Below are 19,265 nucleotides of genomic sequence, written 5' to 3'. Positions count from 1 at the left end.
AATGGTCTCCAATGGCCGTAACGTAGGTGACCTACGTTGCATTGACTACATCGGAGACTATTTTTTCTTTCACGATCGAGGCCGTTGAGCACACATTACCTGTTCTACCCTAGAAGTAGATCGCAGGCTATTATAAAGATCTACATAATCCCATTATATTTCGAGGAAATAATAGTCAATAAAATCTATCCGTTTATCCGAGGAATTTATCTCTTCATACGTTACTAAGGTTAAAATAATAAGAAACAGAAATACCACAGAGTTAAACATGCGTTAATGAATTTTACCTCCCGTTTTCTTTTGCTCTACCATGAATTCTAAATGTTGTACTGCCGAAAAATGTTAATTATCAATGGATAATGAAGAATTAGAAAAGTGAAATAAAATCTAAATATTCTGATAACTGTAAGAAGGAGACGGGAAAACATAACCACATTCCTACCAGGCATCATTGTCTTTAAACTCTACCGGCGTCGGCGTTACGTCGCGGTCGGCTTATTTTCGTGCGAAATGCATACTAAAATGACCGTTCACACAGCAATATTTGACTGGTGATCGGGTGAGTGATACTTTGATAGTATATTGACCCAGTGGCGTAGCCAGGGGGGAGGTCCGGGCGGACTGGACATCTCCGAAATAAGAAAATACAACTACTCTCCTTCATGAAAGAAAATAAAATATTGATAAATCACGAATTTAAAAAAAATTCTTTGACAAGTGAGGTTTTTCGATTACTAAAAGAGTTGAAATTGTTTTAAAACCCTCTAATTAGTACCCTGTTTTAAAAAAATTTCCATCCTGGTTTTGCCCCCCCCCCCACCCCGAACGAAATTCATGGCTACCCTACTGGTAACACCCACTGTTCCTCAGTCTACTTGCTTTATCTTCATTAAAACTAGAAAAAAATTACTCCGAAATCGGTTTATCGATTGACGTAGCAATCATTCAAAGACGTGTGAGGCAGGAAATACGTGTTAAGCTGCCGTATTTTGTGGCGTCTTCCAGCTTTTCTCTTGCGAGGCGCAGCTTTTTGACTCTCGGCTGGTAATGGCTAACGGAAGCGAGTTTGGTGCGGGGGGGTTGGATGCCTTGGTGGCACGAAGCAGTTCCTCTCGGCAATCGCAGCGTGAGGGAACGCGGTCGAAGCAGGAGCTGGAGAAACCTGAGCGCATGCGCAGTAAAGCGGTTTCGTCGTTAGCAGACGCGGAGGTTCCAGGTCGATGCAGGATACGACATGACACAGCATGCCCTTCGGCAGCAGTTAATCGTAGCAGTTCTAGCCGGAGTTCGGAAACGAGAGCACGTGTAATGCCTCAGCAGTTCGATTTTAGCAAGTCGAGGGAAGTGTTACCAGTTAACTGAAACTTAAATTGGGATAACTAACTGCACATAATAAGGCGGTTTGAATATCTGTTGCCTCTACACAGGAAATGGCACTTAAGTTCACTTAAAGAGTGCAGTTCAGTGTTTTGTGATCTTTTAGAGTTCCTGCTGATTGTGAGTTAGCCGTTAATTTTAGCATCTTGAACGAAGTGTTACCAGTTAACTGAAACCCAACATTGGGAGAATTAACTGCGCATATTAAGGCGGTTTGAATGTCTACTGCTCCTACACGGGATACACCTCTTCAGTTCATTTCATCACACCATATCAGTGTTTTGTGATCCATTTGAGTTCCTGCTGATAGTGAGTTAGCCGTTAATTTTAACAGCTCGAGGAAGTGTTGCCGGCTAATCGAAAGCCCACAATCGACAGAATTAACGTCACATATTAACACGGTTCGCATGTCAGATGCTTCTGAAATCCCTCTCCAGTTCACTTAAACAGTGCAGATCAGTGGCATTTGATCTATAAGACTTCTGATGAATAAGCAGTCTAATTGTGCAAGAGAGAAGAAAGTTACAGCAGCAGTGAACCCGATTATTGAAAAAAAAACAGCATCGTTGGGATCAACAACACACATCAGACGGGTGCTTTCATATCCACTTCGATAAAGAAATCCATCTACATTTCGTTCAAACGGTGCAGGCGGTTGACTTATGCTTCGAAGTAATACCCAAGACTCGAAAACCCAGGATGTGTGCCCAGATAGCTCGTTAGAACGTTCACCAAAGGTGTGGAAGATGAGGAGGAAAAGGAGTGTAATTTGGAATTATTTTACACCCATAGACGAGTCAAGAGCCACGTGTCACATATGTAAGCTAAAAGTGGCATATAAAACCTCGGTGACCAACTTAAGGTCACATTTAAGGAATCGACATCGAGAGATAGACTTGGAACCTGAAGACCCCAGTAGAACCCAACAATGGCAAAGCATGTTGTTGCTTCAGCTGGCGACCACATCTACAGCAGTAAGTACTAAAAATTAAAATAAACTGCTCGTAACGTTTTAATAAAAAATTGCTACGCTATACATATTGGTGTAACTGAATTAATTTGGAATTTATAATGGGAAAGTCTGACCGATCGGAGGGAAAAAATTTAGATTAAATCTCTTGCGGAAATTTCAGGTAGACTACTTTCTGTCTGATGTTAGAGATATTATGAGATAGCACAATAGGGCGGTTTCCCATTATTTTTTCAATACCTTAAACGGAATATTATTACTCCTGGAGGTGGTATCTCATTCTTTTAGATTTTTAAAATTTGTATCTCTATTTTTCGCGAATAAATGAAAAGTGAAAATTTTCAAGCGCGCGAAAACGCGACGGCTAAGTATGAATGCTGGGAAAAGCCCGTGTGACATTATTCCGGTTCCGGCTGCCGCTGAGCGAGGCCACCTTGGTGCGCAGCTATGAGCGCCGCTACAATGCAGGCTGCTAGCAGGTAGCAGAGTACCCCGGTAGCAGGTAGCGCTTGGCTTAAATAAGGGTTATTAATACCTTATAATATGAAGGAAACTTTCCGACCATAGGCAATTTTAATAGGTAATTATTAAGAGATGTTTCCCTGAGCTCTGAGCCTCATGCATGCATTGGTAATCTCAGACGAGGTAAAACTCCTATCTACTCGTAAAGAAACTAGGTCCCTGTGACGTCACGTGGAGTGGCATCGCATGGACGCCAATCGGCCTCTTTCAAGTGAGGTTCAAATTGACCATTAGCATTCGTATAAACTGGGATTTCTAAAACAAAATTAATTTTTGTATTGTATGAACACACTAACTATGGGTAAGGAATCGCAATTAATGCCTATCATTTTTTTTGATGAAGGAAACTACTCTATTATTGTGGTCGAAACGATCACGAGGATAAGATTAGGGAAATAAACCGCAGAACCGATAGATTTAAAAGTCGTTCCTTCCACGCACAGTAAGAGAACAGAATGACTGCGATAGCTTAGCTCTAAGATGGCATGACTCGGACTTGGTTATATAGGCTCTGTATACATAGCTAATAAGTTAATGTATTTGTCAAAATTAGCTATCTGCATGCATTTCTTGGTGTGTAAGTACTCATGCATGAATCACTTACTTCGCTAACTTTTCGTTTATCCACAACCAACGAACAGTTTTATTTGCATAGTTGCATGTCCGTATCGCCACTGAGTGCGTCCACTGGGTTGCGGATGGTGGGTCAACCTCTAGATATCTACATCTACATAATACCCTGCGAGCCACCTCTAGGGTGTTTGGCAGGGGGTGACAAATCACCAACATGCAGCATGCAAGAGGACCGCCACGTGCATACCGCACGGTCATAGAAATATTACGCACACTAGCAAAATATGAATGCTTATTCATAAAAAAAAGCTTGCTAATGGTTAGTAATTCTAGAGAAAATACATGTAAGGTTAGAACTATGAAAAAACATGCAATGAGTGATCCTAGCGAGGGACGCCATTTATCCTATCAATTGGGACAACGTTGCTATCCTTAATAGTACGAGGGAAGAATGACCTTTTAAATCTCTCTGTTTTGCTGTCTATTTCTTTTATTTTATTTTCATGATCACGTCTACCATAGTAAGATGGTAAACGAAGGATATGATTCACGTCAACTGAGAAAATATCTTCTTCGAATTTCCTAAGTAAGTTAAGCCGATACTTCGATCTACGCTCCTGTAAAGATTCCCACCCTAACTCGTGTAACATACTGAAAACGCTGCACTTTTTGTCGTAACAACTCATCACAAATCTGGCCGCCCTGCGCTGTACTCGATTGCTTTCAGATTTGCGATATAAGTCAGTTTACTCGTCGAAACCCGAGTAGCAATTCCGGACGGTTTCGGAGATATTTTCCGACGGACTATATTTGACATCTGGATTTACTTTCTTCGAACATTTTCCATAGTAAAAGCTAATTTTCACGATACACCATCGCGCACGAGTTAATGCCTAAATGTGTGAACGCGAGAATAAACGGCACCATGCAACAACCCAACTTGTGCGAATGCATGAGCAGGAAATAAAACGTGTTCAAATTTGATTCTTGCATTCGTACATGTTCCGTTCCGGTCCGCAAAAAATCGCTCATGCGTTCAGGCATTAACTCGTCCGCGTTAATGTAACGAGTAAACAGGCGTTAAGACCCAACAGAACTTGTCAAAGGATGATATTCACAATAAATTCCAGTTGGTAATGAGGAAGTCCTATGAATAGTAGGAGGGAAGAGAAGCATCATGAAAATCTTGATAACAAGACGGAACAACCTTATAGACCATATTTTGAGATATGTATTATAGGCTGATGAAGACATTCGTCGAGGGACAAGCAGATTGTACGAACGGAAGAGGAAGGCATCGAATGAAATACAAGGAATCGATAAAGAAGGATGTGAAAGAGAAATACACGCAGGTGTGAAAAGATGAGCTGATAGGAGAATTGAGTGGAGAGCTACACAAGAGTGCAGGCAATTATATCCGTATGTTTTACGATTAAATAACAAAGAATGAGAGAAAAGATGCTTCATGTAAACCTTGACAAGAAGACGGAACAACCTTGTAGGCCACATTTTGAGACAAGATGGCCTGATGAAGACAGTAGTAGAGAGAAAAGTAGATGGCAAGAACGGAAAATGAGGATCTTGAAATATGTGGAACAGGTAAAGATGGATGTGGAAGAGAAGAAATACGTAGGTGTGAAAAGTTTTGTTTGTAGAAGAATTGGGTGGAAACCTGCGTCAAACCAATCTTAAGATTGTTGACAGGTGGTGATGGTAATTGTAATACCTAGCAAAAGTTATTTAACGATGGTTTTCAGAATAGTTAAGCCGGCCGTTGTCGGCGCATCGACACGGGCGTTTCGCGAAGAGAACAAGAAGCGAGCGAGAGATTCTGACAGTCGGCCTTGGGATGAGACGGAGGAGGACGAAGTAGCAGTGGAAGTGAAGGGAAGAAGAGATTTTCGTTTTAAGGGGAGAGGGTATTGGAGGTGGGGAAGACAGTGGAGGCGGCTGGCGGAAAACAAAAGACAAGTCCAAGGTGAAAAATGAGCGTGTAAATTGCTCTCCCATTTCCATCCGGCATTGAAACAGTGGGTCTGGAGAAGAATGGAGAGGTTGAATTGGACGGAGAGGAGGAAGAACGACGAAGTGCGGGACATGGTGGGTGAGGAGTGGCAGCTCCTATTACATCTACATCTACATAATACCCTGCGAGCCACCTCAAGGGTGTTTGGCAGGGGGTGATCAATCACCAGCATGCAATTGGACTCCCAAATGCACACCACAGTCCAAACAACGTCACGCAAACTAACAAATTATACTACCACATTCTGTTAGAAATAATAATAAAATTAAGAAACATGCATTATGTTTTACATAGGTTAGTTGGCTACACCACAAGTCATGCAATCTATTTATGAGTTCTATCGCTGCCGTTATAATCTCTTATCGATCGTGGAAAAAATGACATTCTGACTCTGTCTGTTCTGCAATCTATTTCTCTTATTTTATTTTTATGATCTGATCTTCCGTAGTATGTTGGCGTCCGTAAGAAATGGCTAACTTCGTTAGAAAAGACACTGCTGTTGATCTATTTATCTAAAATGTTTAGTCTATTTTTCAATCTACGGTCTGACAGAGATAAAGAGTTTAGAGTTTTCCGAGTTTATCTAAGTGGTCAGTTACACTAACAAGACCATTAGGTAGGCAGTAGGCAGCAGACTACTATTCTATGCTCCACTCATGCGCAAAACACGTCTCAGAATAGGAAAGGATCAAGTACCGTGTGAAGAGGAGGTTCAGGAGAGGTACAGCTTGTTCTTATTTTGCCTTTTTGTTATTAGGAGATGAGAGACTTTTTTTAAAAGATTGGAAGGAAAGCGCCAGCAAACATTTTTGGTGCCGGCCTCGGTGGCGGAGAGTCCTCGCCTGCCAATCCGTAGGTCGCGGGTTCGAATCCCGCCTGGGTAGGTGGTCCCTATCCAGGACATGGATGTTTATGAACGCTTGATTGTTAGATGTTATCAACCCTGATGTAAAGGCCGTTCTGAGATGTTTACGGGGATGTGGGAAATAAATAAATTTAAAAAATGTTTTGAAACCACATATATCTCCTTACGGTGCAGAAACAAGGACAATTAGGAAGGAGGACGAGAGAAGATTGGAGGCGTAAGAGATGTGGGTGTGGAGAAGAATAGAGAAGGCGAAGTGAACGGAGAAGAGGAGGAACGGCGGAGCGTACATGTTGGATGAGGAGAGGCAGCCTAATTGTGAATTGAAGAGATAAGTGCATAAAAGAACGGGAGGCTGCCGTAGCGCTTCTGAAATACTCTATGAAAAATAGAAAATAATAATATTTCTATACGACTGGATACCCATGTGGCTTTCTATGGATACTTTATTCTAGGAACGTTCTCTATGATATTAGATTGTAAAATAAAATTAGTCGACGAACCCATTGCGGTGAACGCTGAATAATTATCTCCACATTTTGCGAACACTTATGGTTTATGTTCACGAGGAATGATTCTTGCTATGATGAATGTTCGTAGTCTTACTGTACTTAATAGCTGGTGGCTACGATTTTATTTCTGGTTTTTCCTCGGCTGCTCGCCCAAAAATGGATTTTACTCACAAGTTAAATTCCTCGGCATTCAAATTGTGAAGCTAAAATATGAGTAAAGATTGACCTAGTGAGTAATGAGTGAGTTCTGTGTAGAGCGGGAGGGTCCTTAGAACCACTACCCTCGGTTTCTTCTTTTTATTAGAAACATTTTTTAATTTTTCCGTCCTCATTCAATGTACTGCAATGAGAAAATTGGAATACCGAAGCCCTCCACATCCCTTTCCAAAGCTTTCCTCAAATGGTTAAGTCTTCTTGACTTCTAAATAATTAATTAGTATTATCATTTCCACACCTACACTTCAAGAAATATATCTGCCAACTGGTCGTCTTATATCCTCGATGTTCATCTTCCACGAGTCCGTCTTTACCGGCCGCAAGTACTTATCTCATTGTCTGTAATATTTTCCACCGTTCTACTTCTCACGCAATCACATCGTTACGATATTATGACGTGGGCTTTCCACTGGGTCTTTCTTCGGGCGTCTGAAGCTCCACAGTGCCCTTCTTCTCACTTATTCTTCGGTACAACCCTTGTTCATCACTTTATCCGTCCATTAGGTTATCAGCATCCGCCGCCACCAAAAGGTCTCCGAGGTTTTCTTTTGGAATGAAGCTTTTCGAATAGTCCACGTTCCTGACCTGAAGTGTGCCTCTGTCTACTCGAATTTTTCCACGTACTTCTTCCTCGTGTCCAATCTAGTGTTCTGACCTTGGAGCAGAGTAGCAGCCTGTTTGTCACGATGGTCATATGGATTGTACCACACCACAATTACTCTTCTAAAATATCAATAATAACTATAATATAAATAGAATAACGATAACAAAAGGAACTTGGAAAAGAATAACCTTGAGGATTGAGCACAGTGATACCGCTGGACGGTAAGTAGCGACCTGTTTGTCGTGATGGCCATCTTGACTGGGACCATACCACGCTTGATATTCTAAAATATAAAAAATAACTACAATATAAATAGTAAAAAGATATGAAAAAGGAACTTGGGAAAATAACCTTGTGGTTTAAGAGGAGTGATAACGCTGGAGAGAAAGCCTCGATAATCCTCTTTTAGTTATTTCGGGGTAGATGACCTCTTCACCGGGGGGCAATCTACTATCGCTTCTTATTCTGGATATAATATAGCTGCTATGTATAAGGGATAGCATGGGCCCGATCACGAACCCTTGTGGGACTCCTTCATATCATCCTTACAACTAGAAGGGGTCAATGACCACACCCGTATGTTTCTTCTTTTTCCTCTCCCTCTGGTTTTAAGTTTACAATACTTTAATGCAAAAAAACATAAAAAAATTGCAGAGAAAAAATGACAAGGTTGGGCACTCGCGATAATTTTCCTGTACACAGAAATATTTATGTGCACTTTTCCCGAAAATAAAATTTGATAAAGCCCAGGGCTTCAATATAATTCAATAAAGAAGAGCTGCCAGGTATGTGAAAGGTCGTTACGATAGTCTTGTTAGTGTAACTGACCTCTTAGATAAACTCGGATGGGAATCTCTGTCGGACCGTAGATTGAAAAATAGACTAAGCCTTTTAGATAATTCAAGAGCAGTGTCTTTTCTGACGAAGTTAACCATATCTTACGGACGCCAACATACTACGGAAGATCAGATCATATAAATAAAATAAGAGAGATAGATTGTAGAACAGACAGATTCCGAATGTCATTTTTTCCACGATTAATAAGAGATTATAATGTCAGCAATAGAACGCGTAAATATATTGCATGACTTGTAGTGTAGCCTACTAACCTAAGTAATACTTAATGCATGTTTCTTAATTCAATTATTATTTCTAACAGCATATAGTAGTATAGTTTGTTATTATACGGGACGTTTTTTGGACGGTGTGGTGGGCATGTGGGAGTCCAAATGCATGCTGCATGCTGGTGATTGATCACCCCCTGCCAAACACCCTAGAGGTGGCTCGCAGGGTATTATGTAGATGTAGATGTATAACTAAACCACATGTAGGTTCTGACCGATTTTATCAGTTCACCTAAGGACATACAAAAATCACATAGGTGAAAACGCGAATTTTAGTTGGTACAGTAAATGTTAGCGTCGAAACATTTTTAATGGTCAAATCAACTGATTTCGAGGTTACTTGGTGGATAGAAGCAATATTCATGGTAGAACAAAAGCAAACACAACGTACTTCTCCACACAAGCAACTCAGTTTACATCGATAATGACGCCATAGTCGGTGAAACTAGTCGACAGAATTAATAAGTATGCGAATCAGTACTTCACATTTGAAAGTTTCTAGGATGAATATCTATTGCTTATGCCGTTTCATTTTTCACACTTTTCAGTGTGGAATTGGACTTTAATTGAGTAACACGCCTTGAAAATGGGGGACAAGTCGTCTTCCGAAACGTCGTCCCATACGACTGATTGTGAGTTAACCTGGTTGAAAACCCGAAAAGAATTCATCAATATAATTCAGCAGGAGAAATTAAAAGCGTTTACTCTATGTCATTTTCAACTTTTCGGCATTCAATTTCACAGAAAGATCTGAGGTTTTCCCGGCGTATGATGATGTTGAAGTTGTATCGGGTTTCCCACCGGGTGAGGCTATCCATCTCTGCCGACGTTTCGATGGACGTGTCGTCCATCATCATCAGGGCTTGATGACGATGACGACATCAAGCCCTGATGACGATGGACGACACGGCCATCGAAACGTCGGCAGAGATGGAGAGCCTCACCCTGTGGGAAACCCGAAACAACTTCAACTTCAACATTCAATTTCACCTTGAAAATGACAGAATTTCGAAACCATGGTCGTTAGTTGTTTGATATTAAACATTGGAAATTACCATGAGTAGTTTTTACCACGGAACTATCGACCTTGCTCCAAGTCAAGCCTGAAACGATTTTATGCGGTAACTCCAAGTTGGGAGGTGAAATAGGGCGGGTTGATAGACAAAATACTCCACGTGAACATTCCTCAACCCTTCCTTGACTGGGGTATCCCAGGTGCCCCATTTATAATTCATAAATTATACGTTGCATTTTAGTCTTTCCTGTAATTCATCACTCTGACTCTTTTTTAATGTTATTATATCTTGTTTGGCTTAATTTAGAAATACATTGTAGGCTACATTTAGGTTTTTGCATTGATTTTTTGCGAAATGGTAGGAATATTTCCTATTTTGCTATTGCAACTGTACATTGGCTAACATGCTATGAAACAAAAACAAGCAAAAAAGGTGCCAACATGTAGAATATTGGCGTTATTGAAGTTATAATACCATAACATTTATTGCATTCAACTTTTATCCCTGCACTCATATAACAAACAAGTTTTTTCACTTCCCGCCAACAGTTGTGCGGGAATACCCAGTTACCCCACCAATAAAAATTGAGGGTTTTAAAAACAATTTAAATGTAAAAATAATAATAATTCGTCGCCGAAATAACGACAAAGCGGTTGAGCTCAAATACAAAAAGTATCAAAAGGACAAAATAAAAAATTATACAACATTAACATAATTTGGGGTAACTGAGTCACTCCGCACAGTCACGGAAGGGTTCAACAAATAATAAATAAATATTGACATTCGTACTTTCCTGTTTATAGCCATTTCCACTCGAAATGTGACCATGGTGAGCCTTTTTGAAACGCCCAACAACTGATGATCCCGGCGATATCCTATTTTTCGCGCGCCAAGTTCGAGATGCACTTTTAGGACTCATCCTTGGGAAACCACCGTATAGGAATAAACCCTCCTGTGCGCAGTGTGACGCTAGCAACATCTCCTTTGCTCGCACGTCAGCGGCGTGTATTTGACAAAGGGCGAGGGGTTTAAGAAGACGGATGTGACCGAAATAAAACGGTCGCTGGGAAGGATACGTGTATTTGCGCGCTCGCGAGTTTAGAAATCTCGGCAAGAGGACGAGGAGCCGTAAAAGACAACACCGTCTCAGGCGTTGCTATGTGTCCCTGCTACATGATGAGCGGATTAATTATTCCACTATAAAGAGTTTTGTGAGGCCGCATCTCAGAGGGATCTAAGTCTACATAGTACCCTGCGAGCCACATCAAGGGTGTTTGGTAGGGGTTGACTAATCATTGCTACATTATGAGCGGATTAATTATTCCACTAAAAAGAGTTTTGTGATGCCGCATCTCAGAGGGGTCTACCTCTATATAAACCCTGCGTGCTACAAATGGGTGTTTGGCGGGGGTTGACCAATCACTAACAAGCTACATAAAATAGCCAACGTGCACTCTAAATATAAATTAAAATACACAAAACAGCGAGTGAACACAAGTATTTTCAATAAATTTGTCCGTCTCGGTGGCGGGGGGGGTGGGGGGGGGGGAGGGGGGTAAAGTCCTCGCCGGCCAAACCGTAGGTCGCGGGTTCGAATCCCGCTTGGGTAGGTGGTCCCTATCCAGGGCATGGATGTTTCTGATGTCAATCCTCCGTTATAAACGCCTTTGTGAGCTTTTTACGGGGAAGTTTAAAAAGAATAAATATAATATATCGGCCTCAAATATTTATTTTTTTACATTTTATTATTTCATTCCTAAACCACCGAATACAGCTCATATCGACCATTTCATATCGGGGTATTCAACAAATTTAACAACTGCATGCACAATAACGACCATGACCTGGATAGGGGAAATCTATACAGGCGGGACTCGAACCTGCAACCTCTTGTTTGGCAGACGAGGACTTTACCCCGCTGGGGCCGGCCAAAAAAAAGACAGTGAAAAAAACCATTGTATCTATCGGGTTCGTTGCGTCTTCTGAAGAGTACCATTTTAAGTGCGGACCTTGCGAGGGAATCTGACGGAGATTGCAGATCGTGAGGTTGTGGATGGGAGAGAGAGAGCAGAGAGAGGGCAGGAGTGAGGGAGGGGTCTGGGCGTTCGACATCGACCACCTTCGTCCCCTCCGCTCTCGCATACGAGGCTCGTGTTACGAGCAGCCGGTCGCAATGGAGGAAGCAGGTAAAAGGGGAGGGTCATTCTTTATTATCGAATAAAAATGACCACATTCGGAGAGCTGCTGGATATTAAAATGAATCGTTCAATGAGTTAGTGAGGATTAGTAATAGGGGAAAACGTGTTTTATCATCTTGGACGTTTTAAAACGTCGAATGAAAAACGTTTTTTTTTACATAGAAAACGATTTTTAGCGATCTTTTTCTTATGTTGTGTAGCAGTTTTTCCTGGAAAGGCATTTTATCGAAGCTTTAGTTGGCTGATATATTAACATTCCCAAGGATTGATATTACTCGGAGATATTGAAATATAAGGCGTGACATTATTACACAAGGTATTTTCAATGAGATATATGGCGTCTGTATAATTACGGTATTGTATGGCATTTGGAAGAGGCGAACGACAGCTGAGGTCATTTGGGCCATTAGGGAAGGGTATGGAAGGAAAGGTGGAGAGAAACCCGGCGTCTGCATTAGCCTGCTCTTAACGAAAGATGCCAAGGGGACCACGGCTTAACGCCCCACCCGACGGAGTATTACGCTTGAAATATCCTCCACACAACATTCAAGCAGAGATCGGGCAGTTCCTGAAAATTCTCTGCCACCGCATGGATGCATACGTAAATGGCAAAAATCATTGTCACTGGATTCGAACAAGTATATTTTTGGGATTCTTATAAAAAAATAACGATGAAACTGAAGGGAGGGGCTAATTAAATGAAAGAGGTTTTAAAAAGTATGATTATTAGATTCAGGGTTAATACGATATACAATGGATATACAATCTGTAAATTATTTTTAAGAAATAAAAAATTTTCAAGCTAAATAAAAAAAACATTTTTTCAAATATTTTGTTATTTTCTAGGTGCCCATCCCTAGTCTTCCGGGCTAAACATAGTGTTGGTTTAATACTTCGGGTGACGATTACGCCGGGATTCCACTGGGCTTCCATTCCATTCAATGAGGCCCGATGTCATCCCATACGAGGCTGATTTCTATTGCCACTTCGGTCGCATTGTTATCGGTTTTCAAAAATATCTTCGACGTGGTAATGACAACACATTTTGGGGCAGGCTTCAGTATCCTCTTTTGTGATATTCTCGTTCTTATCTATCTCCTAGGCAGTAGCGTAGTGAGGGGGGTCCAGGGGTCCGGACAACCCCCGAAATATAAAAACACATTTACTCTGCTTCATGAAAGGAAACAAAATATTTGAAAAAATAATGAATTTACAAAAGATGTCTTCGAAAAATGAAGTTTTTTCACCAGAGAAAAATTTAAAAATTAATTTAAAACCCTCTTCTTGGCACCCTGTTTTTTTTTAATTCCCCCCTTATTCTGAACCCCCCCCACTCCACGAAAGAAATTCCTGCCACTGCTCCTAGGCCTCACGTGTTACTCGTGAAGACCCTCTTCGGTCATTATATTAGCCTCTTCGAAATTGACAATCGTACGGAAGGTTAGGGAGCGAGGAAGGGGAGTGGGGGGACTCGTCACTTGGCGACAGCCCTCTCTCGGCCGAGTCCGCTCGAAGCCACACGAGTCTAGCCGAACGGAGAGACGAGAAGGAAAGGGAGGACAGTTGAAAGGGCGCCGTCTAGCGGACGAGCGACCAGAGTTCCGCCATTACGTGCGAGTCGAGTGAATATTCGGGCGTGGGCAGGGTCGATGTGTATCGACTTTTTTGTTCCACAGTTACATAAACATCGAACGATCGAGATATCGTTCGACCTTGAGGCCTGGGTAGTCTTTTTGTGCCGCGTACACCGAGTCTGCTCAAATTAAGACTGTGTATCTCGCATCACCATTAGGGTTTTAACGGAATAATTCATTTCTGCTTTGCAATTCCTCTGTTTGTAACTTCCTTACTGTTAACCAAGGGATTTTAGTCAGATGCAGAAAGGGCTCAGTTAACCATGAATTCATTTTTGAGGTTATTTTGAAAGAGAGCAGAAAAGAGGATGGTTACGCGAAGGGATACATACATCCAAGCAAGCATGAATAGTAGCGATAGGTGGGACACGGAGACAAACCTTAAGTTCGTCAGTCTGTACGAGCGCCACCCCTGCCTGTGGAAGACGGACATCCATGATTACAAGAACAGGGAGGAGAGGGAACGAGCCGTGACCAGCGTTGTCCGGGGCATGGCGATGCCGGAATTCCGCAACGCGGACTGCAGGAACAAGATCAAGAACGTGAGGTCTCACTACCTCCAAGAGCTGAAGAAGATCAGGAGATCCAGCCTTATCAGCAAAACGGGAGAGCCGACTTACGTGCCCAAGCTGGCTTGGTTCGCACCCCTTGACCGTTTCCTGAGGCCTCACGTGCTAACCCTCGCGAAGGCGGTGAGCCATTACTCGTCCAGCCATTTCTACTCACTGACAAACGTCAACATAATAATCCACCAGTAGCTGTTGATGATGATTTTGGGGTGTGACCCGCGTACTTATATGGTTTGTTGCCTGACTGATAAACGAATACATGGTACAGCCCACTAATTTTATTTAACAGTTTAAAACACATGTTTCTATTACCTTGCAATCATCATCAGGTAATGAACCTAACATCACAGCACCGGAGATGATTGGAAGGCAATGGAAACACGTGTTGTGGACTGTTTAATAAAATTAGTGGGCAGTACGATATATTCGTTTATCATTCGACATGCTGTTCCACGATATCTCTCCGAAAAAAGTTGAATTTATTGCCCGACGTTTCGTGGCATTTGCTCATCACCTTTTCTGAAAGAATAAGGATATATTTTGGTGAGGGGTATTCATTAGGGTTCATGGATGGGAGGAGGCTGAAAGGGGAGGGAGTGACGGAGTTGTCTTTTGACTTTTATATAACTTCAGAGCAGGATCCCATGTGTGGCTGATTTTAAGCCACATTGCTTGTTGAAGTTCTGGTCGCATATCCTAACTTACAACGCCTCGCGCGCCGGACTCTTACAACCCTCATTCGGGATACATGCATGTATCCAGCGTTATATTACCGCGGTTTTCATATAAAAACAAACGTGATTGTCTGCGAGTTTGTGTTAATTTTTTTAAAACACCAAGTCAAAGAAATGCATGCGAGAACTTTCTTTTAATGTGAGCATTTTTTCGATTAAGGTAGGTTTGCATATAGTATTTAAGAAGTATTTCGGCAGTATCCTTTCACTTCATGGATTTCCGTCTACAGTTAATAACAAGCCTTTCATTCTATCTAAAAATCCTATTCTCTTCCATCCTCTCCCTCGCTTACCCAACATTCTACCCTCTATTACTCTTTTCAACTTATCCTCCCCGCTAAGAACTCGCTCTTTCCAAACCTTTTGTCTACTCCGTATCTCATCCAGAAGCTGCCCTTCCTCACCCACCATGTCCAGCACTTCTTCGCTCCTCTTTATTCCCGTCCACTTGATCCTCTTCATTCTTCTCCACACCCACATTTCTAACGCCTCCAGTCTTATCTCGTCGTCTTTCTTAATTGTCCATGTTTCCGCACCGTAAAGCGCTACACTCCAGGTCATACTCCTCACTCGCATTTTATTTAAACTCTTGTACATAACGGTCCTCCCATAAGCACCTTCCTGTGCGGAAACATAGGCGATCAAAATTGCACTCTTCCCGAGAACGACGAAGAACAAAAGTATTCATTATGATAAAAAAGAGATATCATTCGTTAGAAAGTTTCGTTAAGTAAATTTTAAAATTAATATTACCAAATAATACGCCCAATAGCACTAATTGGTCATTGCTTAGCTTTTCTTGGATGCTCTTGGATTAGTTTGTGGTGCATGCAGATCTGGACTCATATAATGTTTAAGTTTGCAGAGTAAATGGTGAGAACCAACCCATGTTACTTTCGGTGCATCTACAAAAATTTTAGCGCGTGTTTGGGACAATTACCCACCCCCGGCACTTGAGGTAGCATGCAGGGTATCATCCAGCTTAAGATGATGCTTCTACCAAGTTGTAGTCATAACTTTATACGGGTAAAATAATTAACTAATTACGGATAATATCGTGGAAGAACTAATGGAGCAATAGAGTACGTTGATAGTATCATTGGCAATAATTTTTAAAAGTATAGTTGTAAGAAAACAAACCGAAAATAGGATTATGTACTCACCTTATGGCTAATATTATGATTTATACCACCTTTTGATAAAATTATGTAGCCTAAATAAAGAAAACTTTAATAATTTATCACAGAATAATCGATTAGCTTTGTTGCCACATTTCCCGGTTTTCATTGTTGTGTAGACGTCTTTATTAAAATTGAATCACACTGTGGGTGACCTTCGACAAGTCAGTTGACCTTTGTTTACTTTACGTTTCTTCAAAATAACAGACCAAAAATATCACGAAAGAGAGCCATCTTCTCCACGCAATTGATCCAACAATGCTTTCTTCGGTAAATTAGGCGGCAATCCAGTATCATGTTCAATATTATATTTCCAATCAATAAACGAAGGATCGTCTCACCTCATGGACATTTGGGATCAGGTTAATAGATCCGTGAACGGAGAGGTTCAAATGTTCAATGCTCCCGAGAATGATAAAAGGCCACGACATTGACATGATCTTTCCCATAACGTTTTGGTTGACTCGCTATCTTTTCCAATTATTTCCGAATAATATGCCCAGTATTAGAAAATATTAGATGTTACCAGTTAATATGTACTTACTATTAGTGAATGTTGGGCATAAATACCCTCTGCCGTAAACCCTGAAGATGGCTTTCAGCGCATGGATACAGGGCGTTTCAGGAGGAAGTGTTAGTAGGTGGTAGGGGAGACAATTTAAGGCATTTTTGGACATAAACATAAGGTCACAACTCCTTTGTTGCAGACCTATGGCAACGCCAATATTTTTGGATGCCCTTTAAGTAAACATGAAACTGTTTTCGTTGGTTATGCAGTCTTTTCAACATTTTATTTAATACTCCGCATTTTTAAGGACAATAAATAATTAAGAAGTCACGCGCGATATATCGAATTATATCAAAATGAAGTGTGGAAAATGAAAAAAATAACTTTGTTAGGTTCATTAGCGTATTTGAAAAAAACCTTACAAGAGAGCACCAGACCATATAACTACTTTGTGAAACCCGGGTAATGATTTTTTTGTAATATATAGGTGAACCTCACATTGTTTATTTTTTCATTTTCCATAATGTAAAGGTTTCACAGAGTTATGCCAGAAATCATCAGGTATATTAATATAAAGCGTCTAAACTTTCATAGTAATCAAACACTACCTTTCTGTTGTGTTCGCAGGGCGGTTTCAACCATACGAACTCCGCCGTCCGTAAGGGTTCCTCAGCATCCCGCGAGGAAGGGACCGATACCGAAGACTCCGCGGCCCAGGATACCATCGACTCCTCTGGATGGCAGGATGAATCCCCGAGTAACGACCTCGCGGATACAGCGCCGGAGGAGAGGTCGGAACCCCGGGACCCCCTCGCTCTCAACACCACCGTACCCAACTACGTCTACGTCAACGTGGACAGCGACGACGAGGAAGACCGGAAGCCCAAGAGGATGAGGACCTTTGAGGAACCGGAGACGCCGGCGCCTCGCACCACGGTACAGCCTCCTCTCCCCGCGGTCCGGAACGTTAACTTGACGCAGGACCAAATGGAAACGGAGTTCGAGGCGTTCGGCCGAAGCGTGGCGGCTCAGCTCAAGAACATACCGTTCCACGTGGCGCTGAGGTTGCAGCTGAAGATCCAGACGCTCATCACGGAAGAGAGGCTGAAGGTTATGAGCGGCTCCAGGGACTGAGATGTCAACTGCGCCGACTCATTCTCAACATACGCAAAGCCTGCATAGAAATGATAGAGCATTCCAATTTAGTGGTTCTGGCTTCTGCGAAAGAAGCCCAGTCAGTTTCGGCGTTATCATCATGTCCATTGTTGCAATTGGCCAATTACTGACTGTGTTACCGAAAGCTTCGCTGGAATTGGACAGCGTTGGTATTGTTGGAATGGGTCATTGGTAGACAATATTGAAAACATGAAACATTCCATTTTGTTTCAATGCTGATTATGTTGTCAAATTTTGATGTTATCAGGAAGAGACCCAGGACAATGAACATTCCCATACCCCTGTATTTTTTATTTTCCAATCATTGCAACACGGGTTTATTTCGCATCAGCATCACTCCTTAATATGCGTCAAAGTGTGTGTGCCACAGCGAAAAATCAGGTCCAGAACTGTGACACATTTTTATGCGCGCCGAGTGAGTTTTTCTGGAGCCTCAACAAATTAAACGAAAGATGCGAAATTTCTAGGTCTGCAATATATCGTCAAAACTTCAGGAAATATGAAGGAATAATAGGAGGAATAGAGTTGACGATTGGTGCCGATTTTGGCCAGTTTTAACCAACCAAGATGAAACCCCAGATACCCCTCACTGGCCCACCACAAGTGATTACTAACAGCATTAGACTTAAAATCCTAGTCAAATGAATTCCTGACCAGGTCAAATCCGTACACGGAGAAGAATTGATTATGTAGGATGATTTCAACATTTAAGAAAATCATTGCTACTTCTGGAAAGAAGCAACGAATACAGCATGTGATTTAAAATTTTCAGTTCATCTACGCTGGCTACTTCTGCTCGCTGCCGCTTTTTCAAAAAATAACAACGTTGACTTCCTGAGTAAGGATGATGGCTATATTACGGGAACGGTATTGCTGCAGTATTCATCCAAGGATGACGGAAGTCTTTTAATACCTTGTCAATCCATGAGAAGCATACAATAAGGTTTAAAGTAATGATACAGTTATGTCCACAGAGAGCATGGGACTGTGATCGGTGACGCTGGAAATTTAATTAATGCACTATACATAGGATACATGAACATGATAAGGACTATTCATCTTTTTTATGAAGTTGCATCCTGTTCCAGTTAACCAGTGCAGGCTCGACTTAATAAATAATTTCTATTTGAGTTCCTAAAGTATACTACGCCACTGTATTCGCTACCTATAATGAAAATATAGTACAAAACCTTCATATATCCCACTGGAGCCGCGTGATTGAGAGAATGTAGCATTTAATGAAGCGAGTACATAACATTCTGGTGTTTGCCCCAAGAAACAAAATGTCTAATCAGATCTGCTTTGACCGTGATTGGAATTTAATTAGACATCATTGTTGCTTTGTTTATTTTGTTAAAATAAAAAGCGGCGAACGCTTGTGATATTCAATGCGAGTTTTTCTCTCCATCAATTCCTAAATAATATGCATCCAATACATGCAATGAAGAGGTCAACACGTGAAG

General features: G+C 41.5%; 1 protein-coding gene across 3 annotated transcripts in view; it reads left to right on the top strand.

The window, feature by feature from the left end:
• The window catches only part of LOC124165965, a 44,663-nt gene extending 25,472 nt beyond the window's left edge, over window positions 1–19,191 (top strand). Inside the window, exons 1-2 of one of the 3 annotated variants that reach the window (XM_046543516.1) lie at window positions 1,237–2,351; window positions 17,254–19,191. In XM_046543516.1, coding sequence (XP_046399472.1) covers window positions 2,040–2,351; window positions 17,254–17,760 — 819 coding nt within the window. In that variant the 5' untranslated portion in view covers window positions 1,237–2,039 and the 3' untranslated portion in view covers window positions 17,761–19,191. Of the gene's footprint in view, window positions 1–1,236; window positions 2,352–13,621; window positions 14,330–17,253 lie in introns of those variants that run through there. The other 2 variants (XM_046543514.1, XM_046543515.1) reach the window with 2 other exon arrangements.
• Window positions 19,192–19,265: the final 74 nt, after the last annotated feature.

This window comes from Ischnura elegans, chromosome 9, assembly GCF_921293095.1.
Source record: "Ischnura elegans chromosome 9, ioIscEleg1.1, whole genome shotgun sequence".
NCBI classification, from domain to species: domain Eukaryota; kingdom Metazoa; phylum Arthropoda; class Insecta; order Odonata; family Coenagrionidae; genus Ischnura; species Ischnura elegans.
The sequence above is the reverse complement of the archived record's forward strand: the minus strand, read 5'-3'. Positions and strand labels throughout refer to the sequence as shown.